Source organism: Nanorana parkeri, unplaced genomic scaffold (assembly GCF_000935625.1).
Source record: "Nanorana parkeri isolate BGI_ZX_2015 unplaced genomic scaffold, ASM93562v1 scaffold1484, whole genome shotgun sequence".
Lineage (NCBI taxonomy): Eukaryota > Metazoa > Chordata > Amphibia > Anura > Dicroglossidae > Nanorana > Nanorana parkeri.
In genome coordinates this window covers 199,501-221,128 of record NW_017307752.1, presented here as the reverse complement: position 1 = coordinate 221,128, position 21,628 = coordinate 199,501, and the positions used below count along the sequence as shown (strand labels likewise).

Below are 21,628 nucleotides of genomic sequence, written 5' to 3'. Positions count from 1 at the left end.
AGCGCAGTGGGAGACGGGCTCCAGGGAGCACTGTCATAGGCCAGCTGGTTTGTAGGATTGGGGGAGTATAACTTTGCTATTTTCCTCCCTAGACCAAAACAAGCACTTAACCCTTGCAGTGCAGGGTAGCCCCACCAGGTCGGCAGCCCCTGCAGGTTCTTGACGCAGGAAGCCCCACTGCAAGTTCTAAGAAAAACTTTACCTGGAGTTGTTAAGACTTTATAAAAAAGAATAGCCTGTGGCATGATCTAGTTCACACTTTTGATTTGGTATGCAGAAGTCATTTTACATTGGCATATGAAATAAATCATTATACACTAATAAAATGAGCTTAGATTTTGTGGTTGTGCAAGTGGTAAACATTCCAGTCATCAAACTCATCATGGTCAATTGTCTCCTATGCCATCTGATGCTTGCAGCAATCTTTATATTGCTGGTGGGTGGGATCATACGGCAAGTGGCCTTGCTCTTGCTTCCAGTTCTCTGGTTCTGTAGACTGGTAGCATAAAAAATGCAGCTCCTAGAAGCTCCAGCATTGCTACAGGAGTCTTAAAACTCTAAACTAAGATCAGCTTCAACTAGGCAAATGTTGCTTTGCCCTACTGTGTTCCACTTCCCAAGCCTCCCTGTTAGGTCTGTAAGGCTGACCTATGCATTGGTGGGACAATAGGGAAAGTAAGTGAGCGGTAGGGGACTGAGTAAAGAGTCGATTTCAGCGCATTTTAGTAAAAATGTGAAGGCAACTATTTGTGTCTACATTTCAGCTATGAAACTTTACATTAGTCACAGGTCACAGCCCAGTTCACACAGGGCTTTAGGCTGAGGCTGTGGATTCCTGCGGTAAGAACATACAGATTCTCTCGGGAGGGTCCATACAAATGCACCTGTCAGTGGCTGTCCACATGTAGTCATACCTGGAATGATTAGCTGTGGTTCTGAATAGATGATTGTCCCTAGATCCAGGCAGACTGTGTCCAGGGATAATCGTCTATCTCCTGAACTTCAGGTAATTGTTCCATGTATAATTACATCCGGACAGACACGGCTGCCATTAGCCTGTTGAATGGGCAGAGGGGCAGCATCTGTGCGGAAAGGCCTGAGATTCCTGCCACAAGAATCCACAGGTTCTTACCGCAGGAATCCCCAGCCACAGCCTTGCGCCCTGTGTGAATGTATAACTCATGCTGTGAACTCATGCTGTTCTTATAAGTGATTCACAAAAGGGTAGTGTGTAGCGATTTTGCACAAACCCACACAACTGTCAGTGACACCCCCCCCCCAGCATGTAACAAAGGGGCACATAAATGTCTCAGCCGCAACTGATTGGGCCTGGAGAGAGGGTGCTGAGGTGCATCTCCTGAAGTTATGGGGAAGCTTGGGCAAACTCCTGGTTTCACCAAGCCCACGCACATCCCTAGTGGGTACATATAAGTGATCCACAAAAGGGTAGCTTGTCCATATGAATTAGCAGTAAGATTGTAGCATAGCTTTTTATTCTGATGTGGAAGTGCTTAGCAGCAGTTTGCCCAACTGTGTTTGCTTTCTGTGATTACTTGGCCAAATACTTTGCACTGAGAAAACAGCAGTAAGGGCAGCTCCCATGCTTTTCATTTTATCAGATGCCCTCTAACGTTTATGTGAACTAATGCCCTACAATGGCCATATTCTACCAGCTTCTACAGATGTTGTAGAATCTATTTGACATATTCTACATTCCCCACGGTCCTTTGTGGCTGTGTCAAGTAGCCACTGCTTCAAGCTCGCTCCTGTGATGGACTACAATCTCACATTTAGTTGACTAATTTGTATTGAGATTGTAGTCCATCACAGAAGTGAGCTTGGAGTGGTGTCTACTTTATAACACATACAGGGACCATTGGGAACAAAAGTAGCCCCCCACCAGAAGGAAGGACAGTGTCATCACTAATTCAGAGATGATCTGAGGGTCTACAGCTGAGTGATACACAAATAAGATACATTTGTGTTACTAGTTGAGATACTCGAATACATTTTTTAGTGTCAGTGTCACTTTAAGAGAGAGCAAAGCAGAAGCTCTTTGCCTTCTTGATCCCTCGTATGTGAGTGTACTTTAAAGAGGGCATTAGGGAGGGAAATAAGTCACTGCCCTGAAGCAATTCGTTTGGTATAAATTTCAGCTTGAGCTATTAAGCCCTGTAAACATTTTTGTAAACCGAACTAAAGATAGCCCGTAAACCATGTAAAAACCAGCCCAGAGCAAACAAATTTATATTTGGAATACAACATGCAAATTTTAGGCTTCTGATGCTCATGCTCCTTTTAATTCCAGACCAACTCAAAATACATAAGCATCTAAAGCTTTTACTCTTGTTTAGTGAAAAGCCAGAAATGAACAAGTCACAGTTCAGGCTGCACTTATCCTGCATACCGATTTTAATTTGCTTGGCTCTGCTTGGGGAGCCCCCTGCTGAGAGAGTATTTGAAGAAGGGCCAGAACGCCTCCTGAAAGCCTTTAACGGCACAGTATGCCCTTCTGTGCATAGGACCTAACGGAATTAAGGCAGGCATAAATCTGTGTGTTCCTCTGAGCAGTACCAAGGAAAGTAAATTCACTCATTTCCAAGCACAAATGTGTTTCCAGACTTAATTGAGCTGGTGGGAAATTAGCTGACATAGCCATCCCGCCACCTGCTTTCTCCTAAAATGCCTTTCCATAATAGCAGATGAAGAGTAATAATGAGGTGGCTGATTGCTCTGGAACAGTAGGCCCTTAAATAGTATTTCACACTCCACATTGCCTTTAGAGACACCGTTCTCCCCCAAATTTACAAACGGTGTCCCTCACAATTTCTATAGGAGAACATGTTTGTGCCATAAAAACAAAAATTTTCCAATTAATTTTTTTTTCTTCTAAAGCAGTTGTCCCTAGATAAGCCACCAAGGGTATAAGTACAAATAACAGACCATGCGTAGGAGGCCCTGTACTACTTGGCTACACATTGGTTTCTCTAAGCGGCAGCATTTCTCAAATCAATGGCATAGGTCTCTAGACCAGGCGCCTCAGATGGAAAGAAAACGTTTAGCATGGTGCATTGTTAATTTATTGAAGTGGACTTCAATCTAAACTCAAAAACATACATTTGACATATTGTAGCTTACCAATTTCTTTAACCCGGTGACCCAGCCAGTAAGACACTTCCTGTCTTAAGGTGGCCATACACCTTACAACCATCGCACGGTTTTTGTTGTGTGATGGTTGTAAGGTGATTTAAAATTTCATACGACCTGCCCATCTTGGACAGGCAGATCGCACTTGCGGGCTTACAGATGATTACAATGGTGAGCGGGCAGTGTGCGCTTGTGCACCTCGGCCCGCCCGGCTTTCATCTTGCGATCGTGCGATCACGGGATCACCCACGATTAACGTACGATAATCGTCAGGTGTATGGGCAGCTTTAGTGTGGCTACACCCACTCCTTCACTGTATCTATGGAGGGGCAACTTAGCAAACCACAGACAGTACCATTGTCAACCTGTAGAGCCGGTGATGTTCGATGGACTAGTAGATTTAGGGCCCGTTCACAACTAACAGATCAAGTGATGTCGTGCAATGAACAATGTGCTTAGGTGTGAACGAGCTCTAAGTTAGACTTTACATAAGTGGCTAACAAATGAAAGCCTAACTCAATAAACACTAGTTGAAGAAAATAATTTTTCTTTCTTTTTTTCCTTCTTTCTTTTTTTTTTCTTCCATTCTTTCTTCTAAAAAAAGCTGACCATTGAAAACACCCTTGTCAGTGTTTAATGGTTTGTCTCAACCCTCTCTCTGCCACTTTTGCTGGACAGTTTGGTATGTTAAAAGAAGTTGAAAATTAGATTTGCTGGCCAGTTCACCAGCAAATAAATCTGTGATGACTACATGATCTGTCATTTTGTATATTGCACCACACCTAGGCAACCGAGCTGGTGAGCGGTTTCCGCGTGGTTGCCACGCGTTTTCGTTTGTGCAACTGTTCTTTGAAAATCGCACTTTTTTTTTTTTAATGCATAGAGATGTCTATGGGACTCAAACTGTGCGACAACCTCCCAAAAATAGCTCCTGCACCCTTTTGCGTGTCGTCCGCGCGACAAAACGCAACGGTGTGAACAGTCCATTTGATTTCATGGAATCCGTTTTTTTGCGTGATAAATCGCCTAGCCTCAAAGTTTGACACCTTTCAATGAATATAATTAATGCAACAAGAAAGGATAAAGAGAAATATCAAAAACTTTTTAGAATAAAAACACTACCACTTGTGACTCTTCCTGGCGATTTTATTTATATATCCTGCTCCATTAAGAAGCATAGAGCCGAAATGAAAGACTTCCACTGTTTACTGTTCCCAGCTTTTGATTTGACCTGCAGCCAGGTCAGGTTCACATCAACAGCCTTGATATCATCATTTAGGCCTCACTGCCAGGAGCCTCTGGTTCTGCATCCAGCACTGTCCTTGGAGATTCCAATTGAGCGCCTGTCTGAAGGTAATTTCTGATATTCCAGCTTTTTTTTTCTTTCTGTTTCTATAACAAATTTTATATTCTGGGTACGATAGGTTGTTAGCCTGCCTGATGCTTGTGATGGGGCTGCCATCTTAGCTATAGCTGGCGAGGAACAGGATTTTATAATACAGCCGGTCGTTCCGAAACGGACATTGTTTAAGCCGCCTATAACATGGGATCAGACACTGGTTTTTGTTTTGGGCCAGACGCTTATTTGAATGCAGCCCCATACCGCCTTGTCAGAGCTGTTTTCGGGTATTGTTGTATTACATGAGAACTAACAGAGCCCACTGTGTGTTCCACCACACCCATATTCAGTTCCCGCTTTTTGCCCGGTATTGCTTATTCAATATATTCGCAACTACCCCCTATCTGGGGGGGCGTTGCACTATGTGCGACCTGTGGACCCACCCAGTTGCTGACAGCTCAGCCAGTCTGGGCTCCTTTTGGCGATTTATATAATGTGATTAATACTGTGGCATTGGTCACCTGGTGTCTGCCAGTGGAGTAGGTCATAGCTCAAGCAGAGAAATACTCCCTTCAGCGGAACTGTAAAAAAAAAACCCATCACCACCACCAGTCCTATTAGGTACCGATTTTTGCTGTCGGTGTGCAGTTAACACATTGAATCCATGTACAGTCACTGACCACGTTACTCGCATGCCATCTAACACATTGAGTCAATTTCTCCATTTTGGTTTTATGTTTTGTAGTGCAGAAAATAGTGTTTTTTTTTTGTTTTTTTTTTTTAGTTTTTCTTTAAATTATTCAGAAATCAAGGTACTTAAAAACCTCATTTGGCTCCCATACTCCCGAAAGGTATGGTAGCCCATATAGATTTCTCTTTGTGCATGTTGCTGCTAACTGTCACAGGTGTATTCTGTATGTCATTTTTCAATTTTTTTAAAAGAACAATGTAGTAAGACTATGTTAGGCAGGGTATTTGTTGTGTAGAATATATAGTACAGTGTGGACAAATTAATATGGAAAACCTCAAAAGTTAACCAGGCCATACACCTATAGATTATCTGTAGATTTTCTATGGTCAGATGGAAAAAGTGCAACAGATTCCCCCATTTATGCTAAACTGTGTGGATGGAGGAATCTCCCACACTGGGCCAAGCTTCAGTATCTTGCTAGTCGGCCGCGCTGGCTCTCAAAATACCCGAACAATCTGATTGGATGCAGGCAATGTTGAGGTGTTTTGAGAGCCAGCGGGGCTGACTAGCAAGATACTGAAGCTTGGCCCAGTGGGAGATTCCTCCATCCACACAGTTAATGTAGATGGAGGAATCTGTTGCACTTTTTCCATCTGACCATAGAAAATCTGCAGAAAATCAATAGGTGTTTGGCCAGCTTTAGACACCAGCTGTAATTTTTAAGGAGCATTGGCTGCCTGGCTCCTGTGATTTGTCTAGCCCTGATGACAGCATTTCATTATAGCATATTTCACTGTATATATTTTATTTCTACGATGCTGTCATACAGAAGAACAGTCTCATGAATTTGTAAAGCAAACCTTTGTGGAAATGAAGATTCTTCAAACAAAATCCATTTTGATGCTCACACAAACATGCCTACGTAGACCCTCTTAGTGTATATCTGATTGGCGTAAGGTCTGTCTTTGAATCTGCATTTTTATTGGAAGCCTGTATAGGAAGACAAAGTCTAGGATTCAGATTCAGAGTACGTAGCATTGTACATGGCTGCCCCATGGATATCTTTTATTACTAACTTCCAGACAAGCATTTTAGGTTAGTTTTGGATATAGTGAGGAACAGCTAATATACTCTAAGTTTTTATTTCTGTCTCTGATTTCATTGCAGTCAGATTCCCTCACTTGAATGGCAATAAAGGCCTGTTTGCACTAGCCCATCTACTAAAACTCTGCGTTTTAATGGACAGCTTCGTTTCCTTCTTTTTTTAATTTTATGTAAACCATATAGTGTGTCCCATCCTTTCAGGTGCCCTGCACAGCAGCGTGTTGCATTGCACTTTTGCACGGTGACCTGCGGTGCATCTAGTGCACTGCAAAGACATGCTGCATGCATTTTATGGCAGCGCACTACCCATGACACCTGCATTATAGTGTGAATGAGACACACAGTAAACGGTTGTTTTTCTACATTTTTCTTGCGGTGACCTGTGTTGGTCCTTATTTCTACCTGTTTTGTGTATATGCAGAAATGATTGGCTTTGCTGCAAGTAAAGTTGGTGTACAGACATGACTGTGTGCTTTTTATTGCACTCCAGTAGATAAAACAGCCTCGTTTTTGGAAACACACTTGGATTAAAGCAAAGTAGGGAGTGTTCAGGGATCAAAGTCCTTAATGCCTGCCTTGGTTGATATATGATAGCTTGGTTGGTTTCCGTGTGTATAAAAGAATGCTGAAGGTGAAAATAACCAATGGGTCGCCTGTGCTGCATGTTTTGCACCAATTTATTGCATAAACTATTGGGATGGGGTCAGAATTGGAGACGTGAGGGTGTGAGTCAGGCTGGTTGTTAGGTGTTGGCGTATGTGGAGATCGTTTTCTGTCTGAGTCACGGAAGTACTAGCGTTCATAAGATTACCCTCATTACACTGTTTTATGATGAGTATGTAAAGAATATGGAAGTGTCAGACCACAACATTTATGGTGTCCATTAACGGCTTCCTGCTGTTTTGTAATTCCAACTCACAAAGGAATTAGTGAAGTACTAACCACTTTCTTCCCAGTATTGGACCATGACGTTTGGCTTTTGATGGCTTTTCTTAGGGCCCATTCACACCAGGCCGTGAAAAAAATATTATTTACACATCGCACTTTAAGCATGCCGGTTCCTACACGCAACGCTGGTCTTTTGGGCGCTGTGGGTAGTGAGGGATGCGACTCGAGCAGTGAAGTGCTCAGGTCGCATCTTCGCCCCTTCTCCTCCCACTACTTGCCGATTTCACAAAATGCTTTTGTATTTTTCTCAACGAATACAAGGTGTTCTGTGATTGGAGCAGAGATGATGTGACAACCTCAATGTGAACGGCACTGCAGTGCCCTAATGCAAGTGATACACTTTTAGGCCCTTTTCATGCAGGCACCGTGCACAGATCCCCTGCGGTTGATCGCAGCAGTGTGGAAGGGATGTCACTCCATGTCCATTCACTATTTTCCTCCATTTTATGATGGAATTAAAAACTGAGCCATACAAACCCATGCTAGGTCTATGGGGACTTGGATGTAAGCGTGGAGCAGGTAAGTAATGCAGCTTTTTCCTGTACTCCAGGCATAAGGAGCAGGTAACCCTTGCAGTACAGGAGAAAACTTTTCATTTCCCTGGGGTTGGGCTTTATACACCTTATACGTAACACATGTTGGGTACCTCCACACTTGTTCCACTTAAAGCAGAACTCCGGATAACATTTTTATTAACCCTTGCAGTGGGGCGACCTCTGCACTCCAAAGTTTAAGTCCTCATTTTTGTCCAGGTTAAAAAAATAACTAAGATATACTGTAGTATATACTTGTGTCTTTTTTCAACCTGACTAACTATGTAACTATGTAGTCCTGAGTCAGCCGGCTCTCGCGGTGCTCCCTCCTGCCTGCTATGTCCCTCGGCATCCTCATGTCCTATACACTGTGGGGGGAATTTATCAAAACAATTGTGACAGTTTTAGCCTCTTAGATCCTTCTTCTTTTTTTTAAATCTGCAAATCTGTCTTTAACGTGCGCCTGTGTTGACCAGAGCTTGCACTAGTTTTCCAATTGCGCGTGTGTGCGCCTGTCTTACGAAAGTTTGCAACTGTTTACATCTGCACTTGTTCTGCGGCTGTCTGAAACTGGAGCATCACATAACAAAACGATCACAACTTAAGAAGTTCCCATGACCACTTCTTCAAGAAGCGACAGTTAAGCTTTGTGCCTGGAGTTACAAGTCTTCTTTGCTTGAGTCTATTTAATCACTTTTATGAACAACTTTACACTAGCTTCATAAATCTGGCGCAAAGTGCGTCAAATATATTCCCTGCAAGTTCAAACACTTGCAACTGCTATGATAAATGCCCTCGACTGTATAGAATGTGAGGACTCCGAGACCTTAGACCGCTGCATCGGAGGGGGAGAGAGGCCCGGTCTGAGAGCAAACCAGCTCGGAGGATCGGGTGAGTTTAACTTTTGAACCTAGACAAATGAGCACTTAGCCCTTCCAGTGCAAGGGTAGCCCCACTGCAAGGCTTAATTAAAATGTTTACCCAGAGTTCTGCTTTAAGACCCTCATTTAGGAAGTTATATACAGCACTCTGCTGGCCCCTCCTACCTGCCATCATTTGCCTCGATTGCATAGAGAAGAATATAGAACCAATGATAACATCACTGGGTGTATAATAAAGTGTGTAATGAAAAGGGAAATGTTTTATATAAAAATGTCTCTAGCATGCTGATAGGGGTAAGAAGGAATCGGGGAAAGCAAAATATAAACAGATTAAACGTTGGCTTTCAGTTTTTAGATTCCTCCTTCTATATAATCTAATTTCTGGGTTCTATACATACACTGCTGCCAGGGTGAAGTAGATGAGTGAAATGACAAATGTTTGTTGCTATGGAAACTGACAGTCGGGAATGAGAGTACCTAATGTCGAGTATACTGTGTGGGTGTTTGTTATTGGAGTTTTTCCTATAAATATACTCTATATTGAACTTGGATTTTTCATGTAATTGAATTAATGTTTCTCAGTGAAATACTATTGTTTGTTTACATGTTTGAGTATGTATGCAGATACAGTATGGAGCCAGTATTGTACCTGCAATTAGAAAACAGAAGCAAGCACAATTTGAATAATGGAGTGTAGTCAATGCTTATGTGTCAGACATTTGTCTGTTCCTGAGTGTAGTCTTCTTCTCTGTATATGAATATAACTAGTCAGCATACCATTTTTCAAATACATTCCAATGGACCACAGGTCCAATTTTTGCTGTTAGGCAGTCACCCATTTGTTTTAGATGAAAACATTACAGTGGTATACAGTATATTGACATCTGGTCCATAGATAGTAACCCAATCACAGAAAGGTTGTTTCATTTTTAATTTGTTTAACCTTTTGGATATTTAAAAATTTCCCTAATTTTTACAGAAAATATTGCCACTGATCTAATACTATCCTACATCAAGCATAAGCTATTATTATCAATGCACGGAAGCTGGAGGTCCTTTTATCATTTCAATGGTGACATTTCTCTATTAGGTGACAGGCTTGGTTTAATAATAGCATATTAAAGGTAAACTCGAGGCACAAAAAAACTTTTGTTTTAAATGTATTCCACGATAGTCACAAAGGATTTAAATCCACTTTGTGTACACTACATGCCTTTGCAAGCACAGTTATTGCCTTGTAAAATTAGCAGCAACATCTTGACTGAGTTGCATGTAGCCTGTACAGAGAGCAGAGCTGTGGGAGGGACCCAGCAGGCTCCACCCACTGCAGGCTGCTTGTAGAAAACTATAGGAGGGTGTGGAGACAATACCAGTCACATTATCCAAGAAGAGAGCAGCTGGTGTTTATTACAAAAAACTACTTGTCCAAGGGCTAAAGTGGGGGCCGAATCTACTAGTCCCTCATGACAATCTACTTATCCCAATACGAAAAAATTGTTTCAATTAAAACTAGGGATGCACCGATCTAGGTTTTTGGGTATCGAGTACCAATATTTTGCTTTCAGTACTCACTATCGGTGCTTCCGTTGACACGGGACAGGCTTCCCGGGCAATCAGGAAGCCGGGCAGCAGGTTATGAGATGCTACCTGGTTTCCTGATTGCCAGGGAAGCCGACTCCATATTGTTTGAACGGATTGATTGTGAAAGGGTTCTATGGTGAGCTCATGTGCCGTGGTCACGGGTCCCCCAGAGGAGCGGGGGTCCCGGAAAACCACGGCTGGAGGGCCCCGGACAGGATCTCCGCTGCTTGTTTCCTTCAAGTGATCTGATCAGAAACTGCATGTCCCGGGCGATCAGGAATTCCACACCCCTGCAGGAAGCACCTGCACAGAGTTAAGGTTTCATACTAGATTTCTGGAAGAAATACACAAAGCACACCAAGAATCAAGTATGAACACACATACCTCTTGTATTTGGACAATATTTGCTTATCTTGGAGTTCAGCTTTCATGATAGGCTAGGAGGATTTTTCTGACTCTCTATTTTAACATAGTTGCATACTTAGTCAGGTTGAAAAAAGAAAAGAACATTGCGTTCAACTTAACAGTTCTTGGTCATTCCTATCAAACCATTACTTCAATGATTTGTTCCGTCTCTCATCTGTTTACTTTAGATTTCATTTCTTTCCTGTTCTCTGAAATTCAAAAATTGTGGCACACCTCTGACTGAATGATCCTTTATTCTTTTCAGATCGAGCTGGTAGCATAAGCACTCTTGATTCACTGGACTTTGCTCGTTACTCTGATGATGGAAACCGGGAAGTTGACGAGCGTGTGGCAGGTGAGTACCAACAGAAGTATCATTGATCTTCCTGTCGCCATTGATAAGTACACAATTGGTCTTCTAGTAAAACCGACATTCTCTGCAGTGTCTACATTGCAATCATAATGAACATGCAATGGTGTCTGCTTGGTATTGCCAAGGAATACATTTAGGAATAGTTTATACCGAACACGAAGTGTGAGTCAATACTCCCTACAGTAGTAAAATAGCCATATTTGTGCTCTAATGTAGTCTTTACAAATACAACCTCCTACGTAGAACACTCTCTGTCTATGTTGATTATCCTACTTACTCATTTTCAGTGGAGGATTGCCATAAAGCTACCTGCCCATTAAGCTGACCCAGTACTGTCCTGAAGTAGGTTGTCTGGTTCAGCAAAGGCTTGTACACATCAGGTAAAGGGATCACTCAGCGTGGAACATGGATTGCAGCATCATTTAGCACTGACTTGCAGTTGAGAGAATTGGGCTTCTCTGCCTGGGTGAGAATCCAGATACCTAAAAGATATAGCAAATGTCCTTGAAAGTGCATCACCAGTATCATAAGCCTAAATCGATTTAACAAAGAACACTATAATAAGATAATCTGCAGAACTGGAAGGTGGATTCAGTGAGCTCTTCCCTGTGTCTTTATTGTTTGAGGTTGGCCAAATTTTTTTTATCTCTCTATACATTTCACCAGCACCTTGTAAGATGGTGAGATTGAAGCTTTGGATAGGGTGTGGAAAGTGAGACTCTCAGTCAAGCTGTTATAGCTGTTTGTGTCCCCATTGAGCATATTCAATTCTTTACCGTACCGATGACCATTGTAATTCCGAAAGAAAATTAGAGGAAAGCCAAAATTTTGGAGTTGTCCCCAAAACAAGAGGCGAGGGGAAATCTTCCAATGGTGACACCTGTATCTGAGTCAGCAAGATTGAATTGTGGACGTGTTGGGGAGAGCGTGATATGAGTTTGTGGAAGAGTAAAGAAGCAAGGACACTTAAGGAGAGAAAGAGGCAATTAGACTACATTTTAGTAGGTTTAATGTAATTCTCTATTATCTCTATATGTAGATAAATCCTGCCCCGTCCCCCCCTTCGCCATTTGGACCTCGCTTAGAATAGGACCTGCAGTCAATGACAGCTGCTAAGTGAAGTATTCCAACATCGACTTTCTATGTGGCTCTCTGCACTCAAGTCACATAACATCTCAGAGCCACAAAAAGAGCTGGTGCTTTAAGATTTTCTCTATTCCTAACTCTGCAATTGCAGTTTTGAAGGGAGCAGGTAGCAATATAATGTCCAGCAGCCGTTGCTGACTGCGGGGGTCCTACTCTGATTGAGGTCTGAATGGGGAAATGTTACTTAGAGCCATTAGCCCTACATATCTTATTTGTTCTGGCATTGGGGTAAATGCCCCCTGGCCCAGTATTTCCCTAGTTCCAAGCCAGTGCCATGGAAAGGTTTAAAACCAAGGATCAACATGACAGCTAGCACTTTTGGAATTAGGTGTCAGAAATGTCAACCTCTGTTTTTTTCCCCCTACAGGTTTCCTTTTAAAGGAAAACTGTCAGCAAGAAAATAGCTCTTGCACATACATATGTTCACACATTAAATAAAGTAGCATGTTTTTGCCAAGGATGCCAGTATTTGGATAAATGTTACAATGACAATGGGATTCTATATTCACCATTGGTACAGCCGTGTATCTGCAGTGCTAGGTAAGGAGTCATGGTAAGAACTTACAGCTCTGCTTATTTATGCTTTGAGTAAAATCTATATAACAAACAGCTAAACTGCTCATAATAAAAGGTACACATTATTCTACATTAATATATCAATTGGATTTTGGAATAAATGTAATGTGCTTTAATAGTCTGCAGAAATAATAACAAAAAGCTAGGCACCTGAATATTTATCTATGGTCATCTTCAGCCATGACACAATCATGATTGTTCCCACCAACAAGACAGGAAAGAGTTTTTTTTCTTTTTAATTCCCTTCCTTGCCACACCTCCTCAGTGTTTTTTCTTACCCACAAGACAGTTGGCGGGGCATCGGTATGCTGTTTTTTGGATGTGTAAAGTACTGGACTTGGGTTCTGTTGGGTAGTCCCAATGGTGTACCATGAGTGTGCTGTGCACATGGGGTGGATTGTAGATCTCAGTGTTTTGGAGGGGAATGTACTGGGAATGCACTGGGAATGCACTGATGAACAACTTTAATCCACCCGCACATTCTTATCTTGCCAGTTTGAGATACTTTGTTAGGTGAAATTGTACAGTTCCCTGATGTGCAAGTTTCTTGTTTAATAGATCCATAGTTGGTGCCAGTGACAATTCTCTTTACATGGGATACCAGACATGTCTCTAATGAAAATCAAATGGGAACACCTTGATGCTGTACATTTCACCCCAACCCAAAAGAGCATGTGCTTGTCTCTTGATATGGAGAACTTTTGTTGGAATAATCTGTTAATCTGTCTTCAGTAACCGAGGAGTACCCTTGAAAAATAATTAAAGCTAGTTTTTAGGTAAACATTTTTTTTACATTTTGGATAGAGTGGGGTAGGTTTTAGTCCCTAGGTCAGTTTTCTTTTTTTGCTGTCGGTGCACCCATTGGGTAGAGTCATCTCTCTATTTGCACTAGTGAGAAAGTGAGGGAAAATTAAAAAATGTTGCCTCCAGAATAAGAGGCAAGAAGAAATCTTCCAATGGGGACAACTGTCTAAGGGGACATTCTCTTCATTTTGGGAGATTTCCTCTAACGCCTGTTGCGTCTCTGGGACCAGAAGTGAAGGGGGAAAAAATAATTTTGGCTATACATACACATAAAAAAGTTTGTGTGCTCATATAGTGCTGTGAGTTTACTATCCTGCAGGCGCAATAAAGAGTGCTGCCTTTTCCAACATTGTTTCTGTACAGGAAAGTGACGTTATTATGCTACTTTTTCCAGGTCATTGTTATAAATCCCAAGTATTAGACTAGAAGAATTTTAAAGCATTTTGAACACGAGCTTATATTCAGCTACCTGGAGGTCAATAAATGAAACACTAATTGATTCTTTTGAAGGCCCCACAAACTGCATTGAACTGTAAAATGACCAGATCAAATCTGGCATTGTGTTTTTTACTCTTCACTGCTTGGATTTTAAAGACCACAGATTGTGGATGAGTGTATCTGAGGTGACTAAATATTATCCAAATAGACCATATTAAAGCTAGTCCTGCTTAAGTAGCCAGATTGCAGGCTTAGCACTTCTGTTACCACCCTCCATAAATAGATTGGACAGTGTTAGAAAGAAAGCTTTACAAGAATGCTGAGGAATTCCAGCCCTTGTTTAACAACTGCATGAGACATTTTGTATCACTGAGTGATTTTTATTGATTTTAGTAGAATGATTAATTAATGAGGTGGTTGAAACAACAGGTTGAATCATTAAATAGCATCAGAATTTAGCAGCTCGAGATGTTTAACACACATAGTGATTAGGGCTGCAGCTAACGATTATTTTCATAATCGATTAGTTAGCCGATTATTGAGTTTGATTAATCGACTAATCGGATTAAAAAAAGGGTTCTAGTGATGGACTACTAGTTTCTATTGAGATTGTAGTCCATCACGGGAGCAAGCTTGGCATCGTTCTCGGCGGGCAGCGGCGAGTTGGGAAGCTCACCGGGAGTAGAGGGCCAGACGCATGTCCTCCAGCGTGGGCGCGGCGTCGCGTGACACCAGCGTGAGTGGCGTGCAGCGGCGAGCGGGAAATTTGAATTTTAGCCGACGAATCGACGATGGAAAACGTTGGCAACGTTTTCCATCGTCAATTTTAATCGACTTAATCGAATAATTGTTGCAGCTCTAATAGTGATCTTAACAAACGTCAGAGACCACACACTTATGGCCCTTTTTACTGTGGGGTACCAACCTATATGCCCAGCAGAGTGAGGGTTTTTCTAAGTGCATGAACATACCATGTACCACCCAAGCCTTGAGATTTTTAACCCTTTGTTTGCACAGTGCACCCATCTTTTTTACAAGCGATAATTAAATTGGCACAGTACACACAGGGTTAATTATGGTAAACCTATATCCTCAGCCCCTGCTTATTACAAAGCAGGGAAAAGCAAAGTAAAAAAAAATTGGGCAGGTAAAAAGGTAAGCAGCATTTTGTTTTCATGTTTTGCTATGTAATTGGGAATCATATATACAGTGGCGTCACAAGGGGGGTGCGGCCCCCACCCGGGTGACACCAAAATGACTGACAGTCATTTTGGTGTCACCCCCCTCTGAAAAGTCGGGCGCTCGGTCATGGACTATCAGAAGAGGAAGGGACCCGGCGGCATACCTTGTATACGTGAATTTAGCAGCACCCACATAATCTTTTACTGGGTTTAGTAGGGCAGGTTATTTTAACCACTTGCCGTCCGCCCGTTGTAAAAAAACGGACGGACGGCACTGCAGCATTGGCGGGTTGCCGTCGCTAGACGGCATTTTTTTTCTGCTCGCGCGCGCCCCCTAGCGGGCACGCACGGGCAGAGAAGACCCGACCAATGCAAACACCCGTTACCGGGTGTTTCACATATAGACGATCAGCGGCTCCATAGCCTGCCGATCGTCTATATGTGCTCGTTTTTTCGCTTCATCAGCTTCTTTTGGGGTCCTAGAGACCCCTAGGTCCTCTTTATGGAGACATTGTCAGTGTGCTTATTCATTTCAGTACAGCGTTGCATGACGGAATAAATGTCAGTCAAAGTACCGCAGCGCTGAATACTGAAAAATGGCCTGGATGGAAAAGGGGGTTTTAACACCGCGGATATCAACTGGTTAAACTGTTTACTGACCCAGTTAATAGGGCAGAATTGTCTTTCACAATGGTTTGGTCCTGGAAGATTACTAGAGAAAAAAAATCTGGTGAGTGGTTTCCTAGAATTTAAGACGCTGGGCTAGGATTTCTGACCCTTGTACCAATAAAAGCCTGCACTGGACTAGGCTATCTGACCCTTGTACCAATATTAGCCCTGCACTGGACTAGGCTTACTGACCCGTGTATCAATATTCGCCTGCATTGGACTAGGCTATCTGACCCTTGTACCAATATTAGCCCTGCACTGGACTAGGCTTACTGACCCGTGTATCAATATTAGCCTGCATTGGACTAGGCTTTCTGACCCATGTACCAATATTAGCCTGCACTGGACTAGACTTTCTGACCAGTGTATTAACCTGCACTGGACTAGTCTTTCTGACCCTTGTACCAATATTGGCCTGCACTGGACTAGGCTATCTGACCCTTGTACCAATATTAGCCCTGCACTGGACTAGGCTATCTGACCCTTGTACCAATATTAGCCCTGCACTGGACTAGGCTTTCTGACCCTTGTACCAATATTGGCCTGCACTGGACTAGGCTTTCTGGCCCTTGTACCAATATTGGCCTGCACTGGACTAGGCTATCTGACCCTTGTACCAATATTAGCCCTGCACTGGACTAGGCTTCCTGACCCGTGTGCCAATATTAACCTGCTCTGGACTAGGCTTCCTGACCCGTGTGCCAATATTAACCTGCACTGGACTAGTCTTTCTGACCCTTGTACCAATAATAGCCTGCACTACTAATTAAAGAAAAAGAATGTTAGCCTGACTACGCTAAAATATGGGAAAAATCTGGTTGTCAGCATAATTGTTCTTTGCCCCATCTTGCGGGGGAAAAAAATGCCTTAAAGCGCCTTAAATATTATTAGGGTTAAATGTATGAACGTTCTTTAAATTCTGTTCTCTGTATTTCATACAGTTTGTTCTAGCTGTCATACTTTGTGCATGTTCTTATACTATACTACTTGCTGTTTTAAAAATGATAGAAGTGGTATGAATTGAATAATAATAGCAAAAAAGTAGCCAAATTAGATCCACTGTAAGAACGAAACATGCAGCAGAGTGTTTGTTACCGTTGGCCTTTCCTCCCAAACGTGTTGTGGTCTATCTGCCATTGGCTTCTTGCAGTCTGACATAGGTTTTTCATTTATTATGTTGCCTTTTATATTATTTGCAACACATGTGGGGGGTTTTTTGTGTTTACTACATATTTTATGTTGTTCATTGTTTGTCATCGTTTGCTTTCAGCATACATAGAAGCTTCTTTATAAAAACCTAGTGCAAAGGAACTTAGTTCTAGTTTACATAAATGCTCCCCTTGTCATACACTTCTGTACCTTATTTGCAGAGGAGTTGTGTTTTTAAATCTTTGGCTGTCAAACATTATACTAGAGGAAATACAATTCTGACAGTGTTCTTCACAAAAGGGTGAAGAGTTTGGAGAAGGCAGGAGAAGTGAACAATCTAGGACAACATAGCTGATTCATCTCACTTTCCAGGTCAGCTATGTTGTCTTAGATTGTTCACTTCTCCTGCCTCCTCCAAACTCTTCACCCTTTTGTGAATAACCCTATCAATATTGTTTGTAATACAGTTACTATCACAAGTTATAGCAATATAAAATGGGCAGGGTAAACAGTATTTGTCAGAATAACCAGGAACAAAGTTAACAAACCGTGCCAATGTGCTCAATTGAACCACATTGTACTGTTTTCTTTCTTTTTTTTTTTCAGAACTTTATTGAAATGTCACAAGTGACATTTCATTAAGTTCTGTGAGCTTACTGCAGTGCGGTGCGGTTGTACCGACTCTCACTGTGGTGGGCTTAAAAAAAAAAAAAAGTACTGCATGCCATACGTAATGTGTTGGTATAAACCGAGCCCATCTATGACGAGGCAATTTGCCTTGCCTTATGTTCAGGCTGCGCTAGAATAGGCCAGCACAGCCCGAATGCAGATAGTGTGAATCTGCCTTTCGTTTGATCAGTAGATGCTATTCAGGACAAAATAAACACAGCAGTGAAGGAGCTTGTTCACAGTAAAGGTGCCCATATACCTTGTGATTATCTGCAGATTTTATATGGTCAGATGGAAAAAGTGCAACAGATTCCTCCATCTACGCTAAACTGTGTGGATGAATTAATCTCCCACTGGGCCAAGCTTCAGTATCTTGTTAGTCGGCCCCGCTGGCTCTCATAATACCTCCAGGTATTTTGAGAGCCAGCGGGGCAGACTAACAAGATACTGAGGCTTGGCCCAGTGGAAGATTCCTCCATCCACACATGTCTGTGAAGGTTCTCATTTATCCAGGTCATGGTATATCTGTAAAAAATAAGTCGAGGCAACTGGACTTGCTGTATTTTTCTTCAAGATGTTTCACTGGTCATCCAATCAGCTTTCTCAATTGTACAAAAATTCTCTGGGATTAAATATGATGAATGTTGCTTTAACACCTCCTAGCTCCACTTATGCAAAAGCAATCAACACCTGGTTGCGACTAACAGATGTGGATTGGAGCAACATGCGCCATATTTATTCCCAGATAATTTTTGTACAAGTCATTCTGAATTGAGAAAGCTGGTCGGATGACCAGTGAAATGTATTCAAGGGAAATACAGCAAGTCCAGTTGCATTGACTTGTTTTTTACAGATACTCCATCCACACAGTTTAGCTTAGATGGAGGAATCTGTTGCACTTTTTCTAGCTGACCATAGAAAACCTGCAGATCATCTATAGGTGTATGGCCAGCTTTAGACCTAGACCTGTCACGGTGCCTTTTCTACTTCCGCCCTGTAGAATATTGGTGGCACCTGTGGAGTCCGTAATTTCCTTTTTTAAATAGGATTTTGCAACCTGAAAAGCTATGATACTCTTCTTCTGAAGGAGAGGTAGTTAATACTAGGTATCCTGCCTGGCTGTTCACATCTAGAAAAGGAAAATATTAATCTTTTTACAGAGATAAGTACTATACTAAATTCAAGAACGCATATTTGATTTCTTATCCCGCAGCTTAAGCTCCTTGTCAGACAGCTTGAACTGAACTTGGTTTGATTAGATTCATCTTCATAGCATAAGACAACATTCATTAGTTTGCTAAGCCAACTCTGCTGCATGCTTTCATAAGTTCCATTAGACTGCATGCTTTCTGTTCCAGTACAAACTGTATATATATTTTTCCACACCCATCCTTGCTTTTTATTTTTATTTTTGTTTCCCTTTTCTTGGTTGGATGCCTGTGTGTGTTTTAATCCAAAACCCTGTCCAGTCCTGGAGTTTGAGCTACGGAAAGCCAAGGAGACCATTCAGGCCCTCAGGGTCAACTTGACACTGGCTGCAGGTGGCGTACATACAATTTTCTTCTTCCTAGTTCTATATTAAATTATTGTGAACTACTTGATAAGCAATAGGATTCTCACTGTAAACATATTCATGTGTTTTATTTCTGTGTTGCAGAAAACGAAGGTCCTTTGCAGGAACGAAAGAATTATAAATCAAGTCCTGAAATTGAGGTAGGATTATATGCATTTTATTTGGAAGAATTTTAAGAGGCACATTGTTTCCTAGAAATATGATTATTTACCGTATATGTTTTCTGTAAGCACTTAATCAGGGGTGGGCAACTCTGGCCCTCCCAGCTGTTATGAGACTACAAGCCCCATAAGGCATTGCAAGACTGACCATTACAGGCATGGCTCCCAGAGGCCAAGGCATTTTGGGATTTGTAGTTAAGGCACAGCTGTAGTTATTAGTTAATAGGAAATATACAGTTAAAGTATGAAATTAACATTAGCCGTGTCCAAAATTTGCTTCATGGTAAGGATGTTGCTGGGTTGAGTGTTCACCAATTGATATACATAGGTCAAAGGGCCTGAGGAAAGCAAGGATATATGTGTTAAGTCAAACTGTTTATCCAGACTATTGTAGCGAGAACTGACATTTGATCTCCTAAACTGTTCTGCCTAAGGAAACACTTTGTTTCCTATTAGTAATATTGTTTCCTTTTGATTGCTGTGTTCTTTACAAGCTCCTCACTGTCAAGCTGTTTAGATAATGTCAAGCAGACTGTCCTGCTGGTTAGATAATACACTGTTGCCATATTAGCCCAAAAATCTATTTTAACCCCTTAATGTGTGTGTGTGTGTGTGTTTTATTATATTATATTTTTTTTAAAGCAATTTTATTTACACTTTTTATAAGTGTACATCTCAGTGGTGAGACTTGGAAAATTATGAGCCATCGGATATGAACTTTTGTTGACCAGGCCCTGTGATAGCTACTCCATAGGGAGCCAAATGATTGTTGAATCCTGTTAATCTCTGGTAATGGATGTAACATATCTATAGAAGCTATACACATCTGGAGCTGTCATCCCAGTCTAGGTGTTGTCAAAAGCATTTCAAAAGGCTATATAAAATGCATTATAAGATGTTCTATTGTTTTAGGTGACTAAGCCTACTTCTCTCCAGGGCTTTCTTCAGACCTCAGCAGGTGGATTTTTTTTTACAGTTTACACATTAAAGGAGAACTATGGGGTCAGTGTTTTCCCCCATAGTTCTCCTAAGGGTCACAGGAGGATACAAATTAGCATCCTCCCGTGACCCAAAGCTCGGTATACCACGAGCTGTGTTTGTAATCCGTCAAAAAAGTTGTCAGGGATGACACCACATTATTAGTATTTCAGAGCTCAAAAGACACTGTGCTGTTAGCTCAAACAAGTAGTTAGGAGCACACTATATTTCTGGCAGATCAACAGGTATTTTTCTGTGCTTGCAGCATGTTTAAAGGGATTAAACATGGGGAAATGTACATGTACTTCAGAGATGTACCAAGTATGTTTTTATGTTATTTTGCTTTCACAGCTTTTCTTTAGGGGGCGCGCGCGAGCAGAAAATAATTGCCGTCTGGAGACGTCAACCCGCAAATGCAGCAGTGCCGTCCGTCCGTTTTTTTACTACGGGCGGCAAGAGGTTAATTTAGCTATTTCAGCAATTATTTACAAAAAAATTGAGATGTTGTCCAACATTGATTGTTGCCGACTTGCCAATTACACAATCATGTTTCTCTTGCTGTATTTTCTTATTAGTATATAAAAGGAATTTTAGGAAAACTGTTAAATACACATTTCAAATACATCCATCTAAGTGTCTAAGGATTTAGAAAGGTGCTCCTAAGCACAATTTCAACGCAATATAGCTAGGTCCTAGACCTCCCTGAAGATTGCGCATTAGTCTTGTCCAGGACCCTACTCTCCCTGTAAATGGATGACAAAAGTGCAGCAGCAGACCAATAAGGACTTTCCTATACTGCCCACCTTGAGGGCCCCTTTTCACCAAAATCGGACAAAAAATGTAAGTCGACATTGGTCCGTTGACTTGCATTTTTAACTTCCGTTGCTTTGCATGTTTTTTTTTTTCCTTTTACCTTTTTTTTCCCTTTTATCTTTATTTTAATTAACATGTCGTGAGTGGAGAAAGTCTGTTTTTTGTTTGTTTTTTTGCATTTTGTTGACATCCAAGACGCGGTGCTCTACTTTTTGTTTTAGAACACTATACTGAAGCACAACGCAACACAGCAGTGTTAACTGGTCCCATTCACACCCATACATTTTGTTTAGGTTACCTTCCGCTGGGATCCATCTGTTGAAAATTTGATGCTAATGGATTTGGTGTGAATGGGGCCTAAAAGATGTTCAACTGTTGATTGATATGTTGAGTGTTATGCCAAGCCCTGAATGTGCCAGGGTGCTAACCTCCCCCCCCCCCCCCCACCCTATATATCCTTTTTTAGGGT

General features: G+C 41.7%; 1 protein-coding gene across 5 annotated transcripts in view; it reads left to right on the top strand.

Annotated features, from left to right (window-relative positions):
- The window catches only part of KIAA1468 (KIAA1468 ortholog), a 108,029-nt gene that overhangs the window by 17,729 nt on the left and 68,672 nt on the right, over nucleotides 1-21,628 (top strand). For 4 of the 5 annotated variants that reach the window (XM_018570239.1, XM_018570238.1, XM_018570240.1 and 1 more), the window contains exons 2-4: nucleotides 10,895-10,984; nucleotides 19,104-19,175; nucleotides 19,292-19,347. In XM_018570239.1, the coding sequence (XP_018425741.1) occupies nucleotides 10,895-10,984; nucleotides 19,104-19,175; nucleotides 19,292-19,347 (218 nt within the window). The remainder of the gene's footprint in view (nucleotides 1-10,894; nucleotides 10,985-19,103; nucleotides 19,176-19,291; nucleotides 19,348-21,628) is intronic. The other variant, XM_018570241.1, reaches the window with a different exon arrangement.